Source organism: Cyprinus carpio, chromosome A24 (genome assembly GCF_018340385.1).
Source record: "Cyprinus carpio isolate SPL01 chromosome A24, ASM1834038v1, whole genome shotgun sequence".
Taxonomy (NCBI): domain Eukaryota; kingdom Metazoa; phylum Chordata; class Actinopteri; order Cypriniformes; family Cyprinidae; genus Cyprinus; species Cyprinus carpio.
Window position 1 is genome coordinate 4,184,859 of NC_056595.1, and position 22,048 is coordinate 4,206,906.

Below are 22,048 nucleotides of genomic sequence, written 5' to 3' on the forward strand. Positions count from 1 at the left end.
AATCTCAATTATTCATCAGTGGGTTTTAAGGACTCTTGAGCCGTCGGGTAAATGTGACATCTAAGATGATTTTTACTGTAAACATGCTTTTAATCAATTTTAGCTTCTTAGCTTTTTTGATAATTGGTACAAACCCCTGCAGTATTTCCAACATTTTAAAATATTTCCAGTTTTTTTTTTAAAGGTGCATTTTTTCTTTAGTTAGCATTAACATGTTCTTCAAGGACTTACCACAGACGATGCACTAGAATATCGTCTTGGTTCATCATTATTATCTCATCAGTTTTATGTAAATTACATTTATACTAGTAAAAAACTAAGCAAAGAGTAAACTTAGCACCAAAATACTGAAAGCATGGACATTTCTAAAGGCCAAACTGAAAATATTCAATTCAGAACAGCATACTGACTCATTCTAGAGATCGAAATCAGGCGTTGGTAGCTTCTTTCGCTTGTCTTGTTGTCTCTCATTCTCCTTTTTCTTGTCTCTCGAGGGAGCTGAAGCAGTTCTCAGTGATCTTTGGCCTTATTCTGACAAATTTATTCAGCAAAAATAGAGCAGTGCTGATATTACCACGGTTTGATGAAAGAGTTGTTTGTGATGAAATATAGAGACGGAAAGAAACAAGATAGCGGATTAGGACATGCTTATTGAGCGGTCGGGCCAGATATTAATTGAATCTGCTCATCATGGCAGGAAAAGCAATTAACTGTGGAAACAGACAGACAGCTTCTAATGAGAGCAGGTGTGCGAAGAGCTGAAATCATGGTTTGCTTTATCATCATGTAAAGGCTATTCCAAGGCACAAGGCTAGAAACAAGTTGTGTATTACGTGAGTAACAAGGCAAGGACTTTATGTAATCAATGTGGATCACGAACAGTCAACAACCGTGTAATGTGTGTTACTCCTGAGACATGCAGCGTGCTTGTTAAACAGTGTTACAGCTCACTGTACAGCCGTTTACTTTGATTGCTGAATTTAGTAGTGCTCCAGTGCATAATAATCACACACTGATGGAAATGTTTGTTTGATTAGTAAAATTTTGTTGGTTTCTCAAAGGACTGAAATGAGTAGGTGATGTGGAAGCGACAAGATTAAAAATTAAACCATAAAATCTCAACCTCCCCCTCTCTCTCTCTCTCTCTCTCACACACACACACACACACACACACACACACACACACACACACACACACACACGTTCTTTTGAAAGAAAGGTTTCTCATATTTTTCAGGGTTGTGTCAGCTAGACTCAGTATCAACATATTTTCTGGATTTCTCATTTACTCTCTCTCTCTCTGCTCTCACCTTTATCTCTCTTCAGATGGGCTTTTCCCTCGCTCTGGAAAGTCTGTTCACATAATCTGATATCCCGGCATTTATATTCAAAAGAGGGGCTCTGTTCTGCTGGATAGACATCGCTTCCTCTATACAATGAGTTAAAATAGACAAACTCAATATTTACATATTCTAAGGACAAGTTATCCATCCATCCATCCATTCTGATGCTGACATTAAAGCGAACACTTGAAAATTCCAGTTCCACCTTTGACTTAAATTGCATTCAAGTATTTTAAATGGCAGATTAAAAGCATTTCCACTCGTGGTCTCAGACCTCACTGTACATAAACAGACCATTGCAGGGTACAGGATGTTATTTGTGGTTTGAACATCACACCTCCATGTAAAATACATGTGCTGCTGTTGTTCCTCATCCATTTTTAATCCAGCAGGCCCCCTGGTGGTCATTCTTAGAAACCTCTTCTTACATCCACCCTTCCCCCATGAACATCTCCCTGGAAAATCCATGTGTATATGGAAGGGACTCTTTCCTCCTCAGCTGCTGATATCTCATTGCAGAGCCGAGTGTCTTCAATGGTGTCCACACCAAAGCACTGTGATTAAAATCATGCCTTTAACCTGTCTGATTATTCATTTGAAGGGTTTTACTTTTCTACTCCAGATCAGTCTTTTATGAACTCTGCCAGTGCTTCATGCTGTGAGTACACAGGTGAAGCGCAGCTCTGAACTGCTGTGATGATTGACAGCTCGCAGGTGTATCTAAGAATCACTGCATGCTTTTATATCGACAAACAAAGCTGCTGTTTTTCTATATGGCCTTAATACACACATCCACAACACATGAAGGGGAGCAACGGTGTGCAGCGTTGAGCTGAAGGGCTGCCATTTTCATACTCATTAATACAGTTATACACCTAAGACTATAAGATAAAATGAGACTGAAATGCTCAGATTGTCCAGTGTTAGTTTTGTTTGGCACAGTCTGTTCCCTTGTTCCTGTGCTGAAGGTTTCATGGCTTCTGATGGGGTTTAGTGCCATCTGCTGGAAAATAAATAAATAAAAAATCAAGTATAAACTTTAAATTGATTTAAAAAATATGGATTAGAGGACCAGAATCAGTGTTACTATCGGATGCATTACTTACTTGGATATATAGATATAAGTTTGATTTGACCACTGATATTGCACTCTGGGACGTAACTTGTTGTGTGCTGTTAAAATGGGCAAAAAAAGTGGTCCTGAGTCCTCTCTGCAGACCAGACTATCATAGAGACCTACTTTACCACCAGTCACAACACATTCACATAGCAACGCCTCGGCAACTACCCAGAACACTCTATAGGATGGTATCCATGAAGTCTGCTAAAAATACCATCTTATTATTTAACATGATAAAATGTGCATTATAAAATAAAATGCACTTATAAATACACTATGAAACATTTGAGGTCAGCAAGATTTTGTTTTTAAAATCAATGAACATTTTTATTCAGTAAATTGAAAGTGAGAGTAAAGCAAAATCTTTTATTTAATTTTTTTTTTAAATAAATGCTGTTCCTTTGAACTTTCTAATCATTACTGTTTCCAAAAAAAAAAAGTGAATAAGCACTACTCTTTTTAACATTGGTAATAATCAGAAATGTTTCTTGAGCAGCAAATCAATATCAGAATGATTTCTGAAGATCATGTGACTCTGAAGACTGGAGTAATGATGCTGAAAATACAGCTTTGATCACAGAAATAAATTACAGTTTAAAATATTTTCAAAGAAAACGGTTATTTTAAATTGTATTTACTGCATTTTTGATCAAATGTTTTGATCTTTTAAAAACATTTAAAAGTGCCCAAACACACCATATTTTATAATTAAAAATTATTATTGAGAGGAACATACAAGAGATGAATGGATGGATACATCATCATTTTACATATTAAATTTCTAAAAATTAAGAAATGAATGGGTTGAAATAAACGAGACTATGAAGAAAGCAAATTTTATTTTACTTCTCTAATAATTACTTTACATAACTGTAAACCTCACAATGAGTCCTGATAGTTTAATCTACACAAAATATCCCTTCAAAAGCACAGTCTCTCGTATGAAACTAGGCACTTCACACAAATGGCCAGTGTTTGTTAGCAATAAAATGCTCAGTATTCATGCAGCAGTTTGAAAAGTGGATTCAAGTTCAGAACTCAAATGCTAAAATAAAACTCCCTGCGTGTGCAAACATTTACAAACAAAGGCTGTCCGATAAGACAAGCCCTTCATGGCCAGGCTGTCCAGTCTTTTTATTAACCGTTAAAGTCCCTTCCAGACGTGGCCTACATGCGGTGGATCCCGTCGTGGTCGATGAACTGTTTGAGGTCATGGAGGTTGTCCCACCACTTGAAGAGGAAGGTTTCTGCGATGAGGCTGAACCAGGGCGTGATCTCCAGCTCTTTCCTCCGGGCTTTCTCCAGGATCTCCTTCAGCTCCTCTTTGGACACGTAGCAGTGGCTCTGGATCTCGTTGGGGTCTGGATTCAGATCCACGTCTTTCTGCATGAAGAGGATGTAGTCGATCTCGTGCTCGCCCCAGACGCCGTCTGACTGGGCTTTGTAGTGGATGCGGGTCAGGTAGGTCATCTCTTCCGGAGGCACCTGCGATAACAAGCAGCTTTAGCCATGAATAATGCTGAATACAGGGTTCCTGCTCGTTTCATGACAGTACACTTAAAACCTTTTAAGACCGAGCTAAGAACATTTAAGGAATAAATTCAATATATGCAATGCATATACATGTCTAAGGAGCAGGCAAGAAGTTTTATAAGCAACTTCCGACAGATCTTCATTACTTTTTCATTTATGTTTCAAAAAAAAAAAAAAACTCTCATTCTTTATAACTTTTACTTTTTGCACTGCAAAAAACTGAAGCTCTTGCGGAGTACTTCTGTCTTGCAAATGTGTAAAGATCAAAATCAAGTGAGTTTATGATTTAAAAAGAACAAGTATCTGCCAGTAGGGACAGAAATATCAACTTGATTCAAAAGGAAAGCGAGTTCTCCTTCCCCACTGGCAGATATTTGTTCGTTACGTAAGTGTAAATGCAGATTTTTTTATTTTTTTCAGTTTCTCAGTAAACGAGACTTTAACTATCTACATTTGAGATGTTTAGATATGAATTTTTAGCAATGCATGCAAGATTTAATGCCACGACTTTATGAATTCAAGACTTTCTGCAGTGATTTAACCCTGTAGAACACAGAAATAACTTTTACTGTACTTCTGATAACACTGCAAAAAACCTGATGCTCTTCCTCAGTATTTTTGTCGTTTTCCAGTACAAATGTCTAAAGATTCTCAAATCAAGACACATGTACTTGAGAAGCAAACAGCCATAAGATGTCTTGTTTTCTTGTTTTCTGATCAGACAGAGATACTGAGGAGGATATCATTTTTTCAGCAATCCATGCAACATTTAATGCCATTTAAAGACGTTTTTTTAAGTGATTTAAGACGTGATTTAAGACCTCATTTGTGGACGGGCGAATCAAGTCTCCGTACCTGCTCGGTGGGAATGCCCAGCTCGGCTTGCAGGCGTCTCTGAGCGGCGCGCCGGACCCCGATGGCGTCCTGCTCCTCCAGTTCACTGGCGGTGTGGAGAGGGTGACTGCAGCAAGTGTTGGTAAAACAGCCTGAAAAAAAGCATATCAAACAACCTAAACATCATTTCAGCTTTAAAAAGGGTAACCAGAGCTCTAAAATCTGATCGGATGAGCCATTTTTAAATTATGCTCACCTCTCCGCACTCTATATATTTATAAAGACCAGATAGCTACAGCATATTACGTTTGGACAAATTGGTTTTTGTGATACTTATTATTTATACATTTAGAAATGTATAGAACATTGGTGTTTTTTTCACATCGCTAATGTTTTATAATAGCAATAAACCAAGGATTATTATGCCGTTTTGTGTCATGTCTAAGTGCAAACCAACGGTTTGATGGAATAGAGAATGAGTACTTCGGGCCAGATTTACTAATCAGGGCAATTCAGCATGAGACCGCAGTCCCATAAAAGTAGAGATAAGAGTGCAAAAATGAGATGCACGTGCAAAAATAACTGTATCCATGTCTTTTCATCACTAAGTTTTAACCTGTGTCTGACAGTAGTTTCTTTTTTAATGCCAAAAGAGAGGTTGCACTGGTGCAAGCTGTTAGTAAATTTGGCCCTTAGTGTCTTCCTCACAAACACACACACACACACAAATTTAGTATTTCATTTTAGGGAACTAGCAGAATGCAAGAGTACAACTTTATGAACACACAATGTTGTTAATGCTAAACAAAAACTATACACATTGTTTTGGTAATTGAAATAAAGCTGAACAGTTTTGGAAAAGTTGCCTTGACAGCTATAACAATAAAATAACTAAAACTAAAATATAAATAAACTAATTTGGATAGAAATACTGACAAAGCACATACTAAAGACTTAATACAGAAAGAAAATATAACAGCTAATTCTAATAGATAATGCAAACCGTATAAGAGTATATAAATGATATTAAAATAACAGCGACACACACACACCTGGAAAGGTGATTTTGGCATTGGATCTCTGCTGAAGGAGCAGCTTCTCCTCGCTGTTAAACAGGAAAACACTGAACGCTCGATGCAATAATCCTGACGGCGAGGAAGCAAGGAGTCATTTATTTCAAGCCTTCATATTAAATGAATAAATAGTAGTACAGTTTGTGCACATACTTCATAAATCAACAGTAAAATATCATGCGCATGTGTTACCTTTATCGATATTTGAGTTGAGATGGCAGTTTTTCTTGCTGTCTGCTCCAATCTTCCTGTCATTGTCGTCGATGAGGATGCACATCTCTGCAAGCAGCTGCACCTGCTTCTCATCCAGATGATCCGTGTTAATCTCCGGCATCCTGACAGAGCAACTGAGCCGCCTGACCTGACTGCACACGCACACACGCGCACACACACACACACACACACTCACACACGCGCACGCACGCGCACACACACACAGACACACAGACACGCACAGACGTACACACACACACACGCACGCACGCACGCACGCACGCACACACACAGACACACACACGCGCGCACGCAGACACAAATAATAAGTTATTATGGTAATCTGATAACAACATTTAGAATTAACAACATTTTAATTGTTTAATAACAAAAAATAATTAAGTAACAACCTAATATATAATTATAATTAGTTATTATTATAATAAATACTATTAAATAAATTGAAACACATTAACACTTATTTTTATTTATTTAGTTAAAAGCCGAAAAGCATAAACGTAATAATAACAACTAACGTTAAATATTAAGTAAAGAACGTAAACATAAAATAAATAACTAAATAATTTACAATAATTATAAAAAAAAAAGACAAAATTAGATTAGCATAGCGCTAAATTAAAAGGAAGCATTATTTAGTCCCTGTACAAGTAGCAGCTCGTGAAGTGCTCAGTGTGAGTGTTACGCGCGTGTCTGCGGCACTCACCTGTACAGAAGCGCGCGCGGTGGAGCAGGTAGACCCAGAGTCTGAGCTCGAGCTGCGGCTTTATTTACTCTGACTAGCAGCGCAGCAGCCGATCTGCGCGCCGCCCATAGCAACCGCGCCATGAGCGCACACCGCGCTGACCAATCACAGCCCAGCACTCTACAGACACGCCATCACGCCACACGGTGCTGTAGTCCTGCTCTGCGATACACTCACACTCACACAGGTAAAGCGCTAACGCTCGATTTATCTTTAGAAACAGAATGAGACCGATCACACTTCCGGCGCACGGACAGCGAGACTGAACACTGTTAACAGAGAATGTTAGGCCAGAGCCCGTCTACATTCTCTGGTTAGGCTCTCTGCTGTTAATCTGACGAGCACACCGACTCCCCACAAATGACGTTTAATGCCAAAGGTTTTGATTGGCTGTTGGGAATGAAGCCGTCCTCGGATTGGTGAATATTCATACAGTCTTCCGGGTGTGGTTGACAGGAAAAGCCGAGGGTTGGGATGCTGCAAAAACCGGAAGCTGACAATAAATTTAATTTTCTACGTATTAGATTGTGTTTTATTAACGTCTTCACCTACCCCTACCCTAAAACTACCCCTTACAAAAATGCAAAAATAGTAATTGTTGTTGTACAGTGTGAGAAATTACGCTATATTGATGTAGTAGCTTCTAGCCTTGATCGAAAATTAACCAAGTAATGAGATGAAAAGACATTAAACGAAAAAAGAAAAAAGGAATATAGATTTTTTTTTTTGCGTAATATAAATTACAGTAATGTAACTTTTTACAGTTAAACTGGAAATATAAAAAATTTAGGACAATTTTTAAATAATAAATAAATAAAATAATGATGATTGTTATCACTCGAAATAATATTTTCTATTTCATATATATTATATTTATATTTCAAAATACAGTCGTAATCAGCAAGCAATTTAAGATTGTTGACTATTTAATATGACAAATAATTTTTATTAAAACACATAGCTTCCATATGTGACCCCCAATTTATTATTTTTTTTTCACATAGTTGTCTCAATCATTCGTCTTTTATAAAATCTCAGTCTGTTGTATGTTATTACATAAAGGCAGCGTAAAATGTCACTGTAATCAGAATTTTTAATAATTGAATAATTATGATTTGTTTACAAATATAGTTGCATATGCGTTTTTGAGGAGAGATTTACCCAGGCATTTTAGTATTAATACATAACGGAGGAAAAAAAAAATATTATGACTATCATATTTAATAACCATGTTTATATATCTATGTGAATAACGTCGAGACTTTAATTTTGAAGTGCTACTTCCGGCCGGAGGCCCGTCAGTTCTGTTGTAATTTCCTCTTGCTTCACACTCTGCTGACAGTGTCTGGTTTGATACAAAACAAAACAAACAAATAAACAAAAAAACATCAAAGTGTGAAACTCCCGGCGAGTTGACTGAGCGCATCATCAGCGTGTGTTTGTGTGGATGATGCTGGAGGACTGACAGACGCGCGTTAACTGTGAGTATGACGGTTTGTTATGATGAGGATTATCTGATCATCTCCTCACAGCTGCTCTCGGACACACAGCGAGTTCCTCTGGACTAGTGTGTGTTTATACCGAGCAGACCAGCTGACCGTGTGTGTGTGTGTGTGTGTGTGTGTGTGTGGTGTGTGTGTGTACCGAGCAGGTGTATGCGTGTGTGTGTGTGTGTTTATACCGAGCAGGCCAGCTGACCGTGTGTGTGTGTGTGTGTGTCTGTCTGTCTGTGTGTGTGTGTCTGTCTGTCTGTGTGTGTGTGTGTGTGTGTGTGTGTGTCGTGTGTATACTGTTGTGTGTGTGTGAATAATGTGTGTGTGGTGTGTCTGTTGTTTGTGGTTTGTGGCAGTCACATGCAGTACATATGTGAGACAAGAATAAGTGATCTAGACAAGAATAATAAAACCAAGTCACATGCAGTCATATGTTTTCATAAGTGATCTGCAGGAAGTTGTACAATGTAAAACACTTTAAAACGTACGAAGAAACATCATGGTACTGCCATATTGCCATTTTCGGACAATATACCATTGTATTTACACGGTACTGTTTGTGTGTGTGTGTGTGTGTGTGTGTGTGTGTATTATCATAACAGTAAAGTATGATAATCATCACATATTCCAGGTTCAGTAGTTGAAGTGGGTAAGGTTTGTGATGTTATTTTGTATTTTATTTTAATTAAAAAATAAATAAATAATAATAATCTGGGTTAACACAATTTGTAAAAATAAATAAATAAATAAACTAAATAAAAAATAAAATAAATATTGTATCCAACACTGTGTTTATATGATTTTCTAATATTTTCAAAATGAATACATCCAGTGTAATTAACTTGTATGTATAAATAACTTTGTCACCATGAGAGAGCAATGTTATAAACCCTAAAAATGCTTAAACGACTGTAAAATAATGATTTTAAAAAGCTTTACAGCTTCCCAATTTTTTATGTGCTTTTATAAAATTATAAGCTTCTGCTTTTAATATATATATATATATATATATATATATATATATATATATATATATATAATGTATATTTGATATGTTAAATGTCATGGCATTGATGACATCATTGTACCACGGTACTATCATAGTACATCAGTTAGATTATGTTTGTGTAGTAGATCAAACTTTTTGTTTTTATATTTCAAAACAGCAACATAACTGTTGTTATCGATATGTTTCTTTTCCATTTAAATTTCACTAGGGTCATGTTTTATTTTGTCAACTTTAAATCCAAATTGATATTCACTTTATGTATTGCTGGTCTTACTGTCAACTGTTTATTAGTGAATATTATACCAGAATCCCCCCCAAAATTTGTATTTTGTAATCTTTCGTCAAAAATATAATGTTTTCTCCATCTCAAAAATACCTTCCCTTTTCAGTCGACGTCACAAAGACGAAAAGCTGGAACTGAGTGAGTTCGCAGTGGATAAACTTACAACATTACAGAAGTAAAATGGATGGGACACTTTAAGTGTATAGGTGCTTCCCAGTTTGCATGCTTATGAACTATTCGATGCAGTTTTGTGGTATAAATAGTGCCGGTACTAGTGTGTTCACACTGATAAATCCACAAAGCAAAAGTGTACTTTAAATCTCCAGATGATGCACCAGGAGGGGCTGTGAGAATGACAAAATAACCTTACAGAAGTCATACATTATATAGCTGAGTGCACAGTGCATAAGTGTGTAAGTGCATCATTTGGGACGCTACTTATGTAATGATTCTGTCTGTGGAGAAGTGCATCGGACAGAAGTTTGCATGACAGAACTGGATTTAGAGTCCAGCGCACGATGCTGCAGGTGCTTCTGCTTCATGCATGTTTTGTTTGTCCACGTATGAGTCGTTCATAGCCACTGCCCTCACCACTGCCTGCTCTGTCCGTCCACCTCCTGCTGTGAGAATGCCGTCACTCCGTGCCTGTAGCGTTCCCTCTCTTCACTGTCATGTTTGTGAACGATAGATGGTGTTGTTTTGTGTTCAGTGCTGGAGTGCGGCCCTGGGCTTCCTGCTGAGATCTTCTTCATCACTTTAAGCAGTCGTCTGAGGATGTGTCTGCTTTCTTTATCATTCACTGCTCTTCATGGCTGGTATTTGTTTTTGTTTATTTTGTTTGTTTTGCATGCCCCTTATTTAGCATTATGTGTTTATATAATTATTTGTTAAGATGCTCAGGCTGAGGTTAACATTTTTGTTGTATGTTGTTGTGGATAAAGGCCTGCTTGCTTTTTTGATAATGAGTTTAACTTTTAATTTAACACTTCATGAACTCACTTAATTTATTCATTTTACATTAAAATAACACCCATTGCTTCATCTAAAAATGCAAATATGATGAGTTTTCAAAAGGAATGTCCAAGTTATATTTCAACCCCACAAAATAAGAAATTAGATTTATTTAGCATAAAGAAAATGTCAATAACAGAAATCTTAATGATCATTTTCATAATAATTCAGCTAATTTCTTCTTAAATTTAATTTTTTTTTAATGCAAAATGAAAAGATCCCTTTCTTTTTGTTTTAATTTTGTAATTATACAATATTTGGATATTTGGATACAGCGATGAGAGTAATGTTATGTTATGAATTTTGTTTTGTTAATGTGAAAAATTTAATGAATATCTTTCTGTTCAGTCAGTCATTATTTTCTTTTTTTTTACAATAAAATACTATTATATATAATTATTATTATTATTATTATTATAAAATCGAAAATATTATTAATCGAAAATATGCTATTATCATATTTATATTTGACCTAAAAGTATAAATTATTGCTAAATTAGTGCTAAATAACTTATTTTTTTTAGTGGTAAATGTGCTAAATTACTAAAATAAGCTTTATTTATTTATTTTTTTTTTTTTTTGGTGAAATATGTCCTGGACATTTTTGACAGTTTTCATGAGATTCATCTTGACTTTTGGAGTCATAATCACCTGCTCAGTCAAAACGTCTCTTCGAGTTTTACAGCAGCTTCCTTTGAAAGCTTCGGTTTTACGATGTATACTTAACCAGAATTAAATCAACATACACCCAGTTAAGACAACATATTCCTCATATCAACAAAGGCTTACTTTACGTTTCCTCCCTCAATGTTTAACTTGTTATTTATATATCGCAGACAGAAATAGGGTATACAGCGTAGTGTCCAACAAAGGGCACATTATATTCCTCCGTTGCTGTGGGACGGGGCAAACCCTGTCGTGTGATTGCTCAGTTTCAGGTAGGAAGTTGCGTAGAGGGACGTCACTGAGGAGTGATGCCTGTTGAAAGTGGAAACAGCACAGCCGCCCGTCAAGTCAAACAGAAGCGCAAGTCGCACAGTCTCTCCATTAGGAGGACCAACAGCACCGAGCAGGACAGACCAGGCATGCAGAGAGACTTGCTGGAGGGACAGGTACGTTGCTTTTTCTCCTTGTTTCTTTTGTTTGTGGTTGTGAACACTAAAGGAAACTATTGTGTGAGCGTGCTGTCATGCCCAGGTGTACAGTCAAGAATGACACAAAGCCAGTTCTGTGACATTGTTTGTCAATTTTTTTTAAATTTTTTTTTATTTTTTTGTAACCACCAAGTCACGACAGCTGGCATATGTAAGTATCCATGTAAACACGTGTCATGTTGTGTTTGAATAATTTGCTATTGTTTTAGAATTTAATTGAATAAAAAAAAAAAAAAAAAAAAAACTGTTTGGGAACATAATGTATTTTAGACATTTTCAGTGTCCAGGAAGCCAAAGTTAACTGATTATGGAAAGTGTTGTTATGGAAAAAAATAAAAAATAAATGAAAACCTTTTTTCAATATATATATATATAATTTTTAGTTTATTGTAAGCCAAAGTTAACTGATTATGGAAAGTGATATATATATATATATATATATATATATATATATATATATATAGAAAAATATAAATAACTGAAATATAATGTGGAATTCCAAAAGTGAAATAAAATGCATTTGTTTTCTCCAAAACGAAGTAATGAAATAAAATAAAAATGGCCAAAAATGTATTTTAATTCAAGGTTTTCATTCTAGATTAATTATAAAGTTGGAAATGTCTACAACCCACTTAAATTAAAAATTCAAAAATGCTTCTAGATAACACTGAAAATCTCATTTCTGGCCCTGAAAAAAATGCAGTTGAATATATTTCAATTATATTTTCATTTATAATAACTAAAAACTTTTGCATCCCTACAATACTAAACAAAAATGAACTAAACTGAAAGGGCAAATTGTAAATAAAATAGAAATTTGAAATAATTTGCTGTTGTTTTAGAATCGAGTTAATGATGATTATGATTATTATTATTATTATTATTATTACAGGAGACAATATTTAGTGTTCCAGGAATTCAATGTTGATTGATTTGATTAAGTGGTGTTATGAAAAAATCTAAATATATTATATATTTTTATATATATATATATATATATATATATATATATATATATATATATATATATATATATATATATATATATATATATATATATATATATTTTTTTTTTTTTTTTTTTTTTTTTTTTTTCTTAAAATACTACTACTAATAATAATAATAATAATTATAATAACTATAAAACACTTGAAACATAATAAGGAACACCAAAAGTAAAATAAAAAAAAAGTAAAAAAATAAAATTAAAATGATCACAAATGTCCTCAAACCACTTTCATTAAACATGCAAAAATGCTGCAGATAACAATGAAAAATTCATATCTGGCATTGAAAAAAAATGCAGTTAAACCTATTTAAATTATATCAGATAATTCTTTAACTTTGACATCCTTACAAAACTAAAATCCAAAAGTAAAACTAACAAATAACAAAAATAAACTAAATTGAAAGGACAAATTAGAAATAATAAAACTGTGATAACTCTGGATCAGCGTCTTTATTGAGAGTGAATCTGGTTTGGAAGAATGGAAAGGGTGTCAGAAAAACTAAACGTCCATGTTTACCCGGGTGAACAGATGACGTGAGTTAAGTATTTCTGTCAGTGAGTAGTTTTGTCATTGTTTGGTACTGTAACGTCTCCCAGGAATTTACATCCTCTGACACATGACGTTTGTCCTAAATGAGTCTGCTATCGACGCCCATTCCTTACACAAACATTACTGGAGTACGTCAGTGATAAGAGTGACCTGTACTGTACTCACCTCAATTACAGTCATCAGTTCTCTCATTCAAATGAAGTTCTTCATCAGTTTCAATTCAAAAATGTATTTTTAGTACATGCTCTTGAAAAGTTTTCATAGCTATTTTAAACAAAATGTTAATATGAAAGTGTTAAGAGCAGTCTAACTCGCGTCAGGTTTGAGCCATGGTGCCACATGGTCATCTGTTTTATTGATACTCCTTGGAGGGTATCAATGGTTTGAACCCTTCTGTGGTCTATAGCCTCATCCATTTTTAAAGAGTGGCCCACGCTGGGGTTCAATTGTTCAGTCTGTTCCTCTGAAGGGTCATGTCTGATTGGCAGTCTCTACTGTAAACCGTTCACTGGATTTAGACTATACCGCCTTTCACCCTCTCAATGCTGTCATTATGTCTAGTTGCTATGGTGACTACAAGTTTTAGGATTGAGCAGGTTTATAAGAATAGACGACAAGCTGTTGTTTGTTAATTGCCGTCTCTCTCTGTGATGCATAAGTAGGCTGCATGTGCTAATGACAGAATGGAGAGCAGTTGACTTTGCTTTTACACTGATCTCATTGGTAAACTCTTGTGTTAACTTGGCATGAGAGCAAACCTTGTTGTCTTGGAGTAGTTCATGTGGACATAGCTAGTCTAAACGACATAACAGCAATGTTTGTTCGTGGATTGCTTTTCTTTGTGTAGTTTTAATCAGGCCGAATGACTTATCCTTGATAATGGAGGTAAGGTGATTTGGTAGGTGGTTAGTAATGTTTTTGAATAGAGATCTCTTTACTTTGTGTGCTTTTTCAGATTTTATGTTTTTTTTTTTTTTTTCTGTCGGTTCTTTTCTATTCTCAGTAATGTTTGGTTACTCTCTGTCTCAAAAAGAAATTATGCATTTAGGGCAGAAATTATCTTTACTGAGGCTTAAAAGCCTGTCGAACAGCAAGATATTTTACGTAAAGTTTAGGTTAACTTTAATTGAACATTAAGTTTTATAACAGTGTGATATTTTACATAAATGTTTAGATATAAAGTTTCAGAGCCGCAAGAAATTTTATGTAAACTTTTAAGAGTTAAGTTTCAGAACAGCAATATATTTTATGTTAACTTTGATGTAAATTTTAGAATTGCAATATATTTTATCTTAAGTTTTTCTAGGAACAGCAACATGTTTTACATCAATTTTTAGAAGTAATAATTTAAAACAAGATATTTAACACATTTTGGAGCAGCAACATATTTTACGTAAAGCTTTAGAACAGCAAGATATTATACATAAAGTTGGGTTAACATTAACGTGAACATTAAGTTGTTTTATGTAAAGGTTTTATAACAATGTAATATTTTAAATAAATGTTTAGATATAAAGTTTCAGAGCAGCAAGAAATTTTACGTAAACCTTTAAGTGTTAAGTTTCGGAACAGCAAGATATTTTATATAAACATTAAATGTAATTTTTTAGAATCGCAATATATTTTATCTTAAGTTTTAGGAATAGCAACATATTTTACATCAATTTTTAGACGTAATAATTTAAAACAAGACATTTAAAACATTTTTGGAACAGCAACACATTTTATGTAAAGCTTTAGAACAGCAAGATATTTTAGGTAAATATTTATATGTGAAATTTCAAAACAGCAAGATATTTTATGTAAAGTTTAAGTAAACATTAACATTAATGTGAACATTAAGCTGTTTTATGTAAAGGTTTTTTAACAGTGTGATATTTTACAAATGTTTTACGCAATAAATTTTACGTAAACTTTTAAGTGTTACGTTTCAGAACAGCATGATATTTTATGTGAACTTTAAATGTAAATTTTTTAAATTGCAGTATATTTTATCTTAAGCTTTAGGAACAGCAACATATTTTACATAAATTTTTAGATGTAAAGCTTTAGAACAGCAAGATACAGTATTTTACGTAAAGTTTAGGTAAAAGTCAACATAAACATTGTTGTTTTAGGTAAAGGTTTTATAACAGTGTGATATTTTACGTAAACGTTTAGATATAACGTTTCAGAGCAGCAAGAAATTTTACGTAAACTTTTAAGTGTTAAGTTTCAGAACAGCAAGATATTTTATGTAAACTTTTAAATGTACATTTTTAGAATTGCAATATATTTTACCTTATGTTTTAGGAACAGCAATATATTTTACATCAATCTTTAGATGTAATGTTTTAAAACAAGATATTTAACACATTTTTGGAACAGCAACGTATTTTATGTAAAGCTTTAGAACAGCAAGATATTTTATGTAAACATTTAGATGTAAAATTTCAAAACATCAATATATTTTATGTCAAATTTTAGAACAGCTGAATATTGTATGTAACCTTTTAGGTATATTGTGTTACAACAGCAAAACAATTAACAGTTTTATATGCAGTTTATTTGTAGATTTCGGGTGTTTTTTTTTTTTTTTTTTTTTTTTTTTATTTATTAAGTTTGCGTTTTTTTTGTTTGTTTTTGTTTTTTTTTTTTTTATTTGTTTTAATGTACAGAGTAGAACAGTGCATTTCTCATTTGTTGTCATTGAAGTTTGAAGGCGTTTTGAGTATTTGTAATATGTATTATTTGATTCAATTCCTAGGACTCCAAGTTGCCGATGGCCTTAAGGAGTAACTTACTGGACCTGTTCGGACAGATTGAACGGGAGTTTGAAAATCTCTACATTGAAAACTTAGAATGTGAGTAGAAACCAATTAGCTTCCGTCTGTTTACATGACTCTGTTTACATGACTTCTTATATTTAATGTCATGATGACATCACAGTCTTTGCACATGAAGAACAGGTTTTATGCATCTTATGCTAACTAAGTGGCTTTCACACTCACAGCATTCTCAAGATCTGAATCCTTAATTGTTTTTGGTATTACAGTTAGTTATATACTTATTATTAAGTGTATCATTTAAATGATAAGTTGCTGTGTAATAAGCAGGATTAATGTCCAGTCATATCGAGGTGTAAACTCCTTCAGGTTGATGTCATGGGTCCTCATCAAACTGTTGGGTTTATTTGAATGTACATTATCCCTTACATAGGGTGTAAATGTGACAAAATCAGTGTTTTGTTCGGTTTATCAATGGACCTATAATAAGCTCTGTTCTTGTGCAGTGCGGAGAGAGATTGATTCGCTAAACGATCGTTTGGCTGGAGAAGGACAGACAGTGGATGGTGGTGATCTGAGCAAAGGAGCCCTGAAAACAAAAGGTACATGCAAAACAAAACTGACATTTAGACTATTGAACAAGCTTTTGAATAAATAATGACGTTGTCTTTTGAAGATTCAGAGATAATAATTTTATAACGTTGTGCCTAAAGCTGTGTCCTCACACGACATGATGATGTTTGAAGCTATTCGTGGAAACTTTCTTCTAATTAAGGGGTTTGACTATATCAGCAACATCCATTTCAAACAGGAGCATCAGGTCATATCGCCAAATAATCTCCTTAGACAAACATTTACAGTAGAATGGGGCCCTTGTTGTTTCAGCTTGACAGTACTCCATAAAAATTGATTTCCAATCTGGTCTGGTGTGGAAGAAATTTAAAACTTTAAACCTAACTATGAAATGTATAATTGATCTTAATCATATGTTTCACTCATAATCGTATCATTTCTTGTGCACAGCTAGTCACAGCACAAGTCAGCTGTCCCAGAAGCTGAAGACGACATACAAGGCCTCCACTAGCAAGGTATGATCGCATCTGTGGGTTATTGCTGACATTTCGCTCTGAGTAAAATGCTGTTACCGTTGTTCAAGCTCAGAATATTTCTCACAGAACAGAACTCTATAAAAAACTCCTGTTCTTTGTAGCTGGTTTACAGACTTTGCTGCTTAACATATGTAGATGCTTTAGAAATGAACAAGCTAGGGTTGTCACAATACCAAAATGTTACCAAATACCAGTGCAATCTGATGATTAAACCCGAAAGAGTTCCATTATTGGCACTCCTTTGTTTAGTTTTCACGATTATTAAAGGGCCAGTTCACCCAAAATGAGAATTCATCTTTTACTCACCATCATTACTCAATTTGGGCTTTCAAAGGAGGGACAGAAATCTCTCAGTATTTATTGATATCTTAATTTGTGTTTGAGATCAACCAAAGTCGTATGGGTTTGAAATTAACTGAGGAGTAAATGTTGACAGAATTTTCATATTTTGGTTAAATTATCTCTGGAAGAAATTGAATTCTAATAACGGCATGTACTGTAATGGCATGGAATTGCAATAAAACAATTTAGAATATTTTTATTTTTTTTTAATTGACACTATTGAATAACTGGTAAAATGGTATCTTTTCAGTTTTGTTATTGACTTGTGACATCTCTAGAGGAGGCTGTTTCAGATGGTTATTTAAGCATCTGTGTTTTGTTTCAGTGTTGCATTTTCATAGTTCTGAAGTGTTTGCTCTGTTTGTTCAGTTAAACAAACCACCTCCAGTTTCACATGCACTTTTCATGCAGTTAAATACCGATTTATCATACATTTTGTAAAAATATGCAAAATATCTCATGCATTGATCTGACAGTGACAGATTTTCACAATGTATATGCAACACCCAGTTTATTACACATTCCTTTATTACTTAAAATTAATTTCTTTTCAGTTTTCACCAAATCCAGATTCCACCACCTCTGACACATTGTTGATACTTCATTACATTTGGGTGATTGTACCAAAATACTTGAAATGTTCTCAGATTGTAGGTTTTCAGTGCATCTCATGATCTACTACAAAATTATAATCAAATTAAATACAGTGCTAAAAATGATTAACTAGTATCTGTTTACAGCATTAGCAGCTCAGCAGCAGCTTATTTATTTATTTATTTTGCTGTGTAGTTAGCATATTAAATGTTTACACCCCTAATCTTTAGTGTTCTTACCCAAAGAAACAAAGTTAGACATTTAGAACGCTTTCATAATTTCTCTCAACTTTCCACATTTCTCCATTATCGGACCCAAGCCCCTGTTTACCTGTATACTCTTGAATATAGAGTCCGATGGTGCTGATTCAAATTGAACTCGTGTTTTTAACTTTTGATCCTCATGGATTGCAATTTTTTCTTTTTTTTCCCCTCGGTTTCACTGATGTAGCGCTCAAATTCTTTCCCGGGGAAAGTAGGTGGACCTCGCAACTTCAATGTGGGGAACTGGGAGTTATGGGGTGGAGACTCATGGGTAATTAACTCCTCAGTGTGCCAAAATGCATGAACTATTCACCAGATGGGGGTCACAACCAAATAATGATTTGCTTGACGACAAGTCATCAATCTGTGCTTATCTGTCTAACTCAGCTTTATACGACATTAACAACGACGTTAAGACAACGTTTTGTAAAACTCGCTTTTGGAAGTTCTTAACAGTTGGCTTGGAAACCTTTGATTTGCATTGATTTTCTTCTGCCAGCAAATCTTACCCCATTCAAGCATTTGGCCAGAGCAAATGAAAATTTGAATTAGCTCACAATTCTGATGAACTCTATGATGAAAGAGGCTAAACAGAACATACTAGTTCTTCATTTTAACAAACTCTAAACTAATAAGAATCTTGTGCACAAAAAATATATGCCATGGTCAGATCTGTTGATGGTGAACAGGGCCAGATGTGCTGGCCGGAAGAGAACCAGGACAGTTGACTAAATCTTTCTAACAATGATATAACCATATTCTGGTTTAGAAGAGCTTAGACAGCTCAATATGAGGCAAATTAATCTTTGCTCTTTTTGTGGAATTTTTATTCTAGCAAACTGAGAACAAAACATTTCCTTAACTCCGTTTGTGATTAAATTGGAACTTCATGACGTTAAAAAGTCGATCCCCCTGCTGAGTAGTTCTGTAATGTGGTATCCCTCATACATCCCTCCCCTTTAAACATAGACATGGCAGAAGAGAAAACACCAACAGCTCTTTCCCTCGTTACAGTGCACATTAGCTGATGTTTCTCGTTTAGTCAGTGTTGAAAATGCTCTTGTTTTTAGGATGTAAATAGTGGATTTATGCTTTCATTTATTATGCTTACTTCATTATTTGGTATTGCAGATGTTAAATGTTATTAATTGCTTAAAATTAGGACTGTCTTGATTCAATCAATAAAACTAAAAATCTTTTATAAATGAGAATCTTTTATGAATCAGTTGTATCGTGGAGCTGAGATCTATGGCCGAGGATAAGAACAAGAAAATAAAGTTATCATAAGTAGCAGTAATATTTCTTTTTATTATTTTGTTATTACAAACGTATTACATACTTGTTTATCTTTTTTTTTTTTTTTTAAGCGTAATACTTTTAGTGTTTTAAATAAATTAATAGTATGTTAGAAATGTTTTGTTTGTTGTTATTTATATATTTTTTATTTAATAAACTGTGTAATCCGGGACTATTCAATTTGGGGCACGCCAGTCATCTTCATGCGCATGCGTACACGCAGGTCGCACATATGCCTTGAACTGTTTTTGCACTAATAAGTTTGTCCACGAAGTGTCTACACTGGCCCAGGCCATTGTTTCACAGCCGAAAACGAAACGGAAGAGACGCAACAACAACTTTTTTTAAAGAGACAGTGCTGCTGTGAAACCTGAAGTCTGTTATTGATGGAAATCAAAGAATAAAAGAAAAAGAGAAATCACTCGACTGATCTGCTCGCTGAGTAACTTTGGTAGCTTTAACAAAGATTCATCTTTATAGTTTTTGCATATACAATTTATAGTTTATGTGAAGATTGTTTTAAGTTTGCTTAAATTAAAAGTTGTTGTATGTTTCAGGTCCTATGAAAGGTTAAAAATAATGGCTTTCAATTATACTGTAATGTTGAATGGCTAAAATTGAGGGAAAAATTATTTAATAGAGACATCAGCAGCAGTATTGGTATCATTGTACATGGCCTTCATTAATATTAGGTGACTTAGTAAAAATATGCCGTTAAACATGTTTCTACATTAATTTGGAGGTTCATTATGAAATCGTGCCTATATCAATATGTGATTAATCACAATTAATTCGTTTTTTTTTATTTTTTTATTTTTTTATCAATTGACAGCACTAATTTTAACCTTTTATAGATATTACTGTTGGTAATATTAGTTTTACTGCTGAATATGCATTTGTTTAATTTCATTTTTTTTTAAATTTTAATGTTTTTTAATTTAATTTTTTTTTTTTGCCCCCAAACATTTAAAGAAAAAAGATCGGGACGGTTCAATTGAAGTTTTCTGTTTGGCAATGTTGTAATGGTTATAGTTTAATTGTAATGGTCAAGTCAGAGAATATTTTCAACTTTGCAGCAACAGACACTGGAAGTTCATTCAGTGGTATGATTTATTTATTTTTTAATCATCATAATATTGTGATTGTATGTATTAGGCTACATATGTAGTTGTGAGTGAAAACTTGTGGATTTTGTGCAATGTAACTTTGAAGGATGAGAGTTCAAGGAATTGTCTTTGGAATTGTTTTATTGAACTCTACAGTAAGTGAGGAGCTCGGTCAGTTAGTAAATAATGTAGTTTTCTAATATTACAGAGCATTTTCACAGTGCTGAGATGAGGGCTCATTGTGCTTGCTGTGTTTGCTCTTACCTCCAGTGGAATTTCAGGCTCAGCAGTGCTTAGTAGAAGTTAGACTGCATATCGACATGCTTGCACACCTTCCTCAGTCCATTGCTTTATAGAAGTCATTTGCTTCCTGTGATGTCAAAACATTTGTTAAAGTTTGGACAATGTACCTCAATACTTCTTCATTCTGAGCATTGCCTTTTGTAGATACTACTAGGGATGCACAGATATAGAAATGATGGCCGATACCAATTTTCATGATTTTATTTTATGCTTTACTATACTACTCTATACTGTATAAATTACTGTTTAAAATGCGATTCAGAATTTTAAGTTAATTTTAGGTTTTTAAGTTCTTTCGAAGTTTTAGAATTTGTCATGCTTCACATTATAAAAATAAGACATAAAATGGTCACTTATATATTGTGCATCCTTAAATATTACAGCATTTTTTTTGTATTAAATATGTCAATTTTGTTGCTGTCATGGTAGCAAGTAAAGATTACTGTACAGTATTTTTATCGCTTACCAAATCAGATATTTGACGATTTACAGTTGTGCAACCGTAAATTGTAAAAACAAACTATCTGATGTTTTTCAGAGGGGGCATTTTTGTCTTTATTTTACGTCACAAACTGAACCTGTTAAAATATCTTAATGCCAAATCATCTGCAAGTTTAATTTAGTGATGCATTGATATACACTACTCTTATTCTATATATTTTTAAATGCAAATCTTTTGTATTTATTTAATCAATTTAATGCATCCTTATTAAATAAAATATTACTTTATTTCAAATAAATACTGTTCTTTTGATAATTCTATTTATCAGAGAATCCTGAACAAATGCATGACTTTCCACAAAAATACTAAGCAGCACAACTATTTTCAACATTGATAATTAGGAATTTTTCTTGAGCATCAAATGAGCATAGTTTAAATGA

General features: G+C 34.0%; 2 protein-coding genes across 4 annotated transcripts in view; one reads left to right on the top strand and one right to left on the bottom strand.

Annotated features, from left to right (window-relative positions):
• Positions 1-3,278: 3,278 nt before the first annotated feature.
• On the bottom strand, positions 3,279-7,082 carry LOC109049368 (isopentenyl-diphosphate Delta-isomerase 1-like). Of its 2 annotated transcripts, none has more exons than XM_042714064.1 (5): positions 6,841-7,082; positions 6,096-6,268; positions 5,883-5,975; positions 4,852-4,982; positions 3,279-3,948 (listed from the first exon to the last, which is right to left on the bottom strand). In XM_042714064.1, exons 1-5 carry the CDS (start codon positions 6,960-6,962, stop codon positions 3,631-3,633), a joined length of 837 nt encoding a protein of 278 aa, XP_042569998.1. In that variant the 5' UTR covers positions 6,963-7,082; the 3' UTR covers positions 3,279-3,630. The 2 variants fall into 2 exon arrangements, with proteins under 2 accessions (XP_042569998.1, XP_042569999.1); XM_042714065.1 differs by lacking the exon at positions 3,279-3,948 and adding an exon at positions 4,547-4,726 and having other exon boundaries at positions 6,841-7,069.
• Positions 7,083-8,162: 1,080 nt separating this feature from the next.
• The window catches only part of LOC109050159 (WD repeat-containing protein 37), a 38,565-nt gene continuing 24,679 nt past the window's right edge, over positions 8,163-22,048 (top strand). The window contains exons 1-6 of one of the 2 annotated variants that reach the window (XM_042714066.1): positions 8,163-8,360; positions 10,374-10,479; positions 11,608-11,787; positions 16,135-16,231; positions 16,660-16,755; positions 17,177-17,241. In XM_042714066.1, the coding sequence (XP_042570000.1) occupies positions 11,650-11,787; positions 16,135-16,231; positions 16,660-16,755; positions 17,177-17,241 (396 nt within the window). In that variant the 5' untranslated portion in view covers positions 8,163-8,360; positions 10,374-10,479; positions 11,608-11,649. The remainder of the gene's footprint in view (positions 8,361-10,373; positions 10,480-11,607; positions 11,788-16,134; positions 16,232-16,659; positions 16,756-17,176; positions 17,242-22,048) is intronic. The other variant, XM_042714067.1, reaches the window with a different exon arrangement.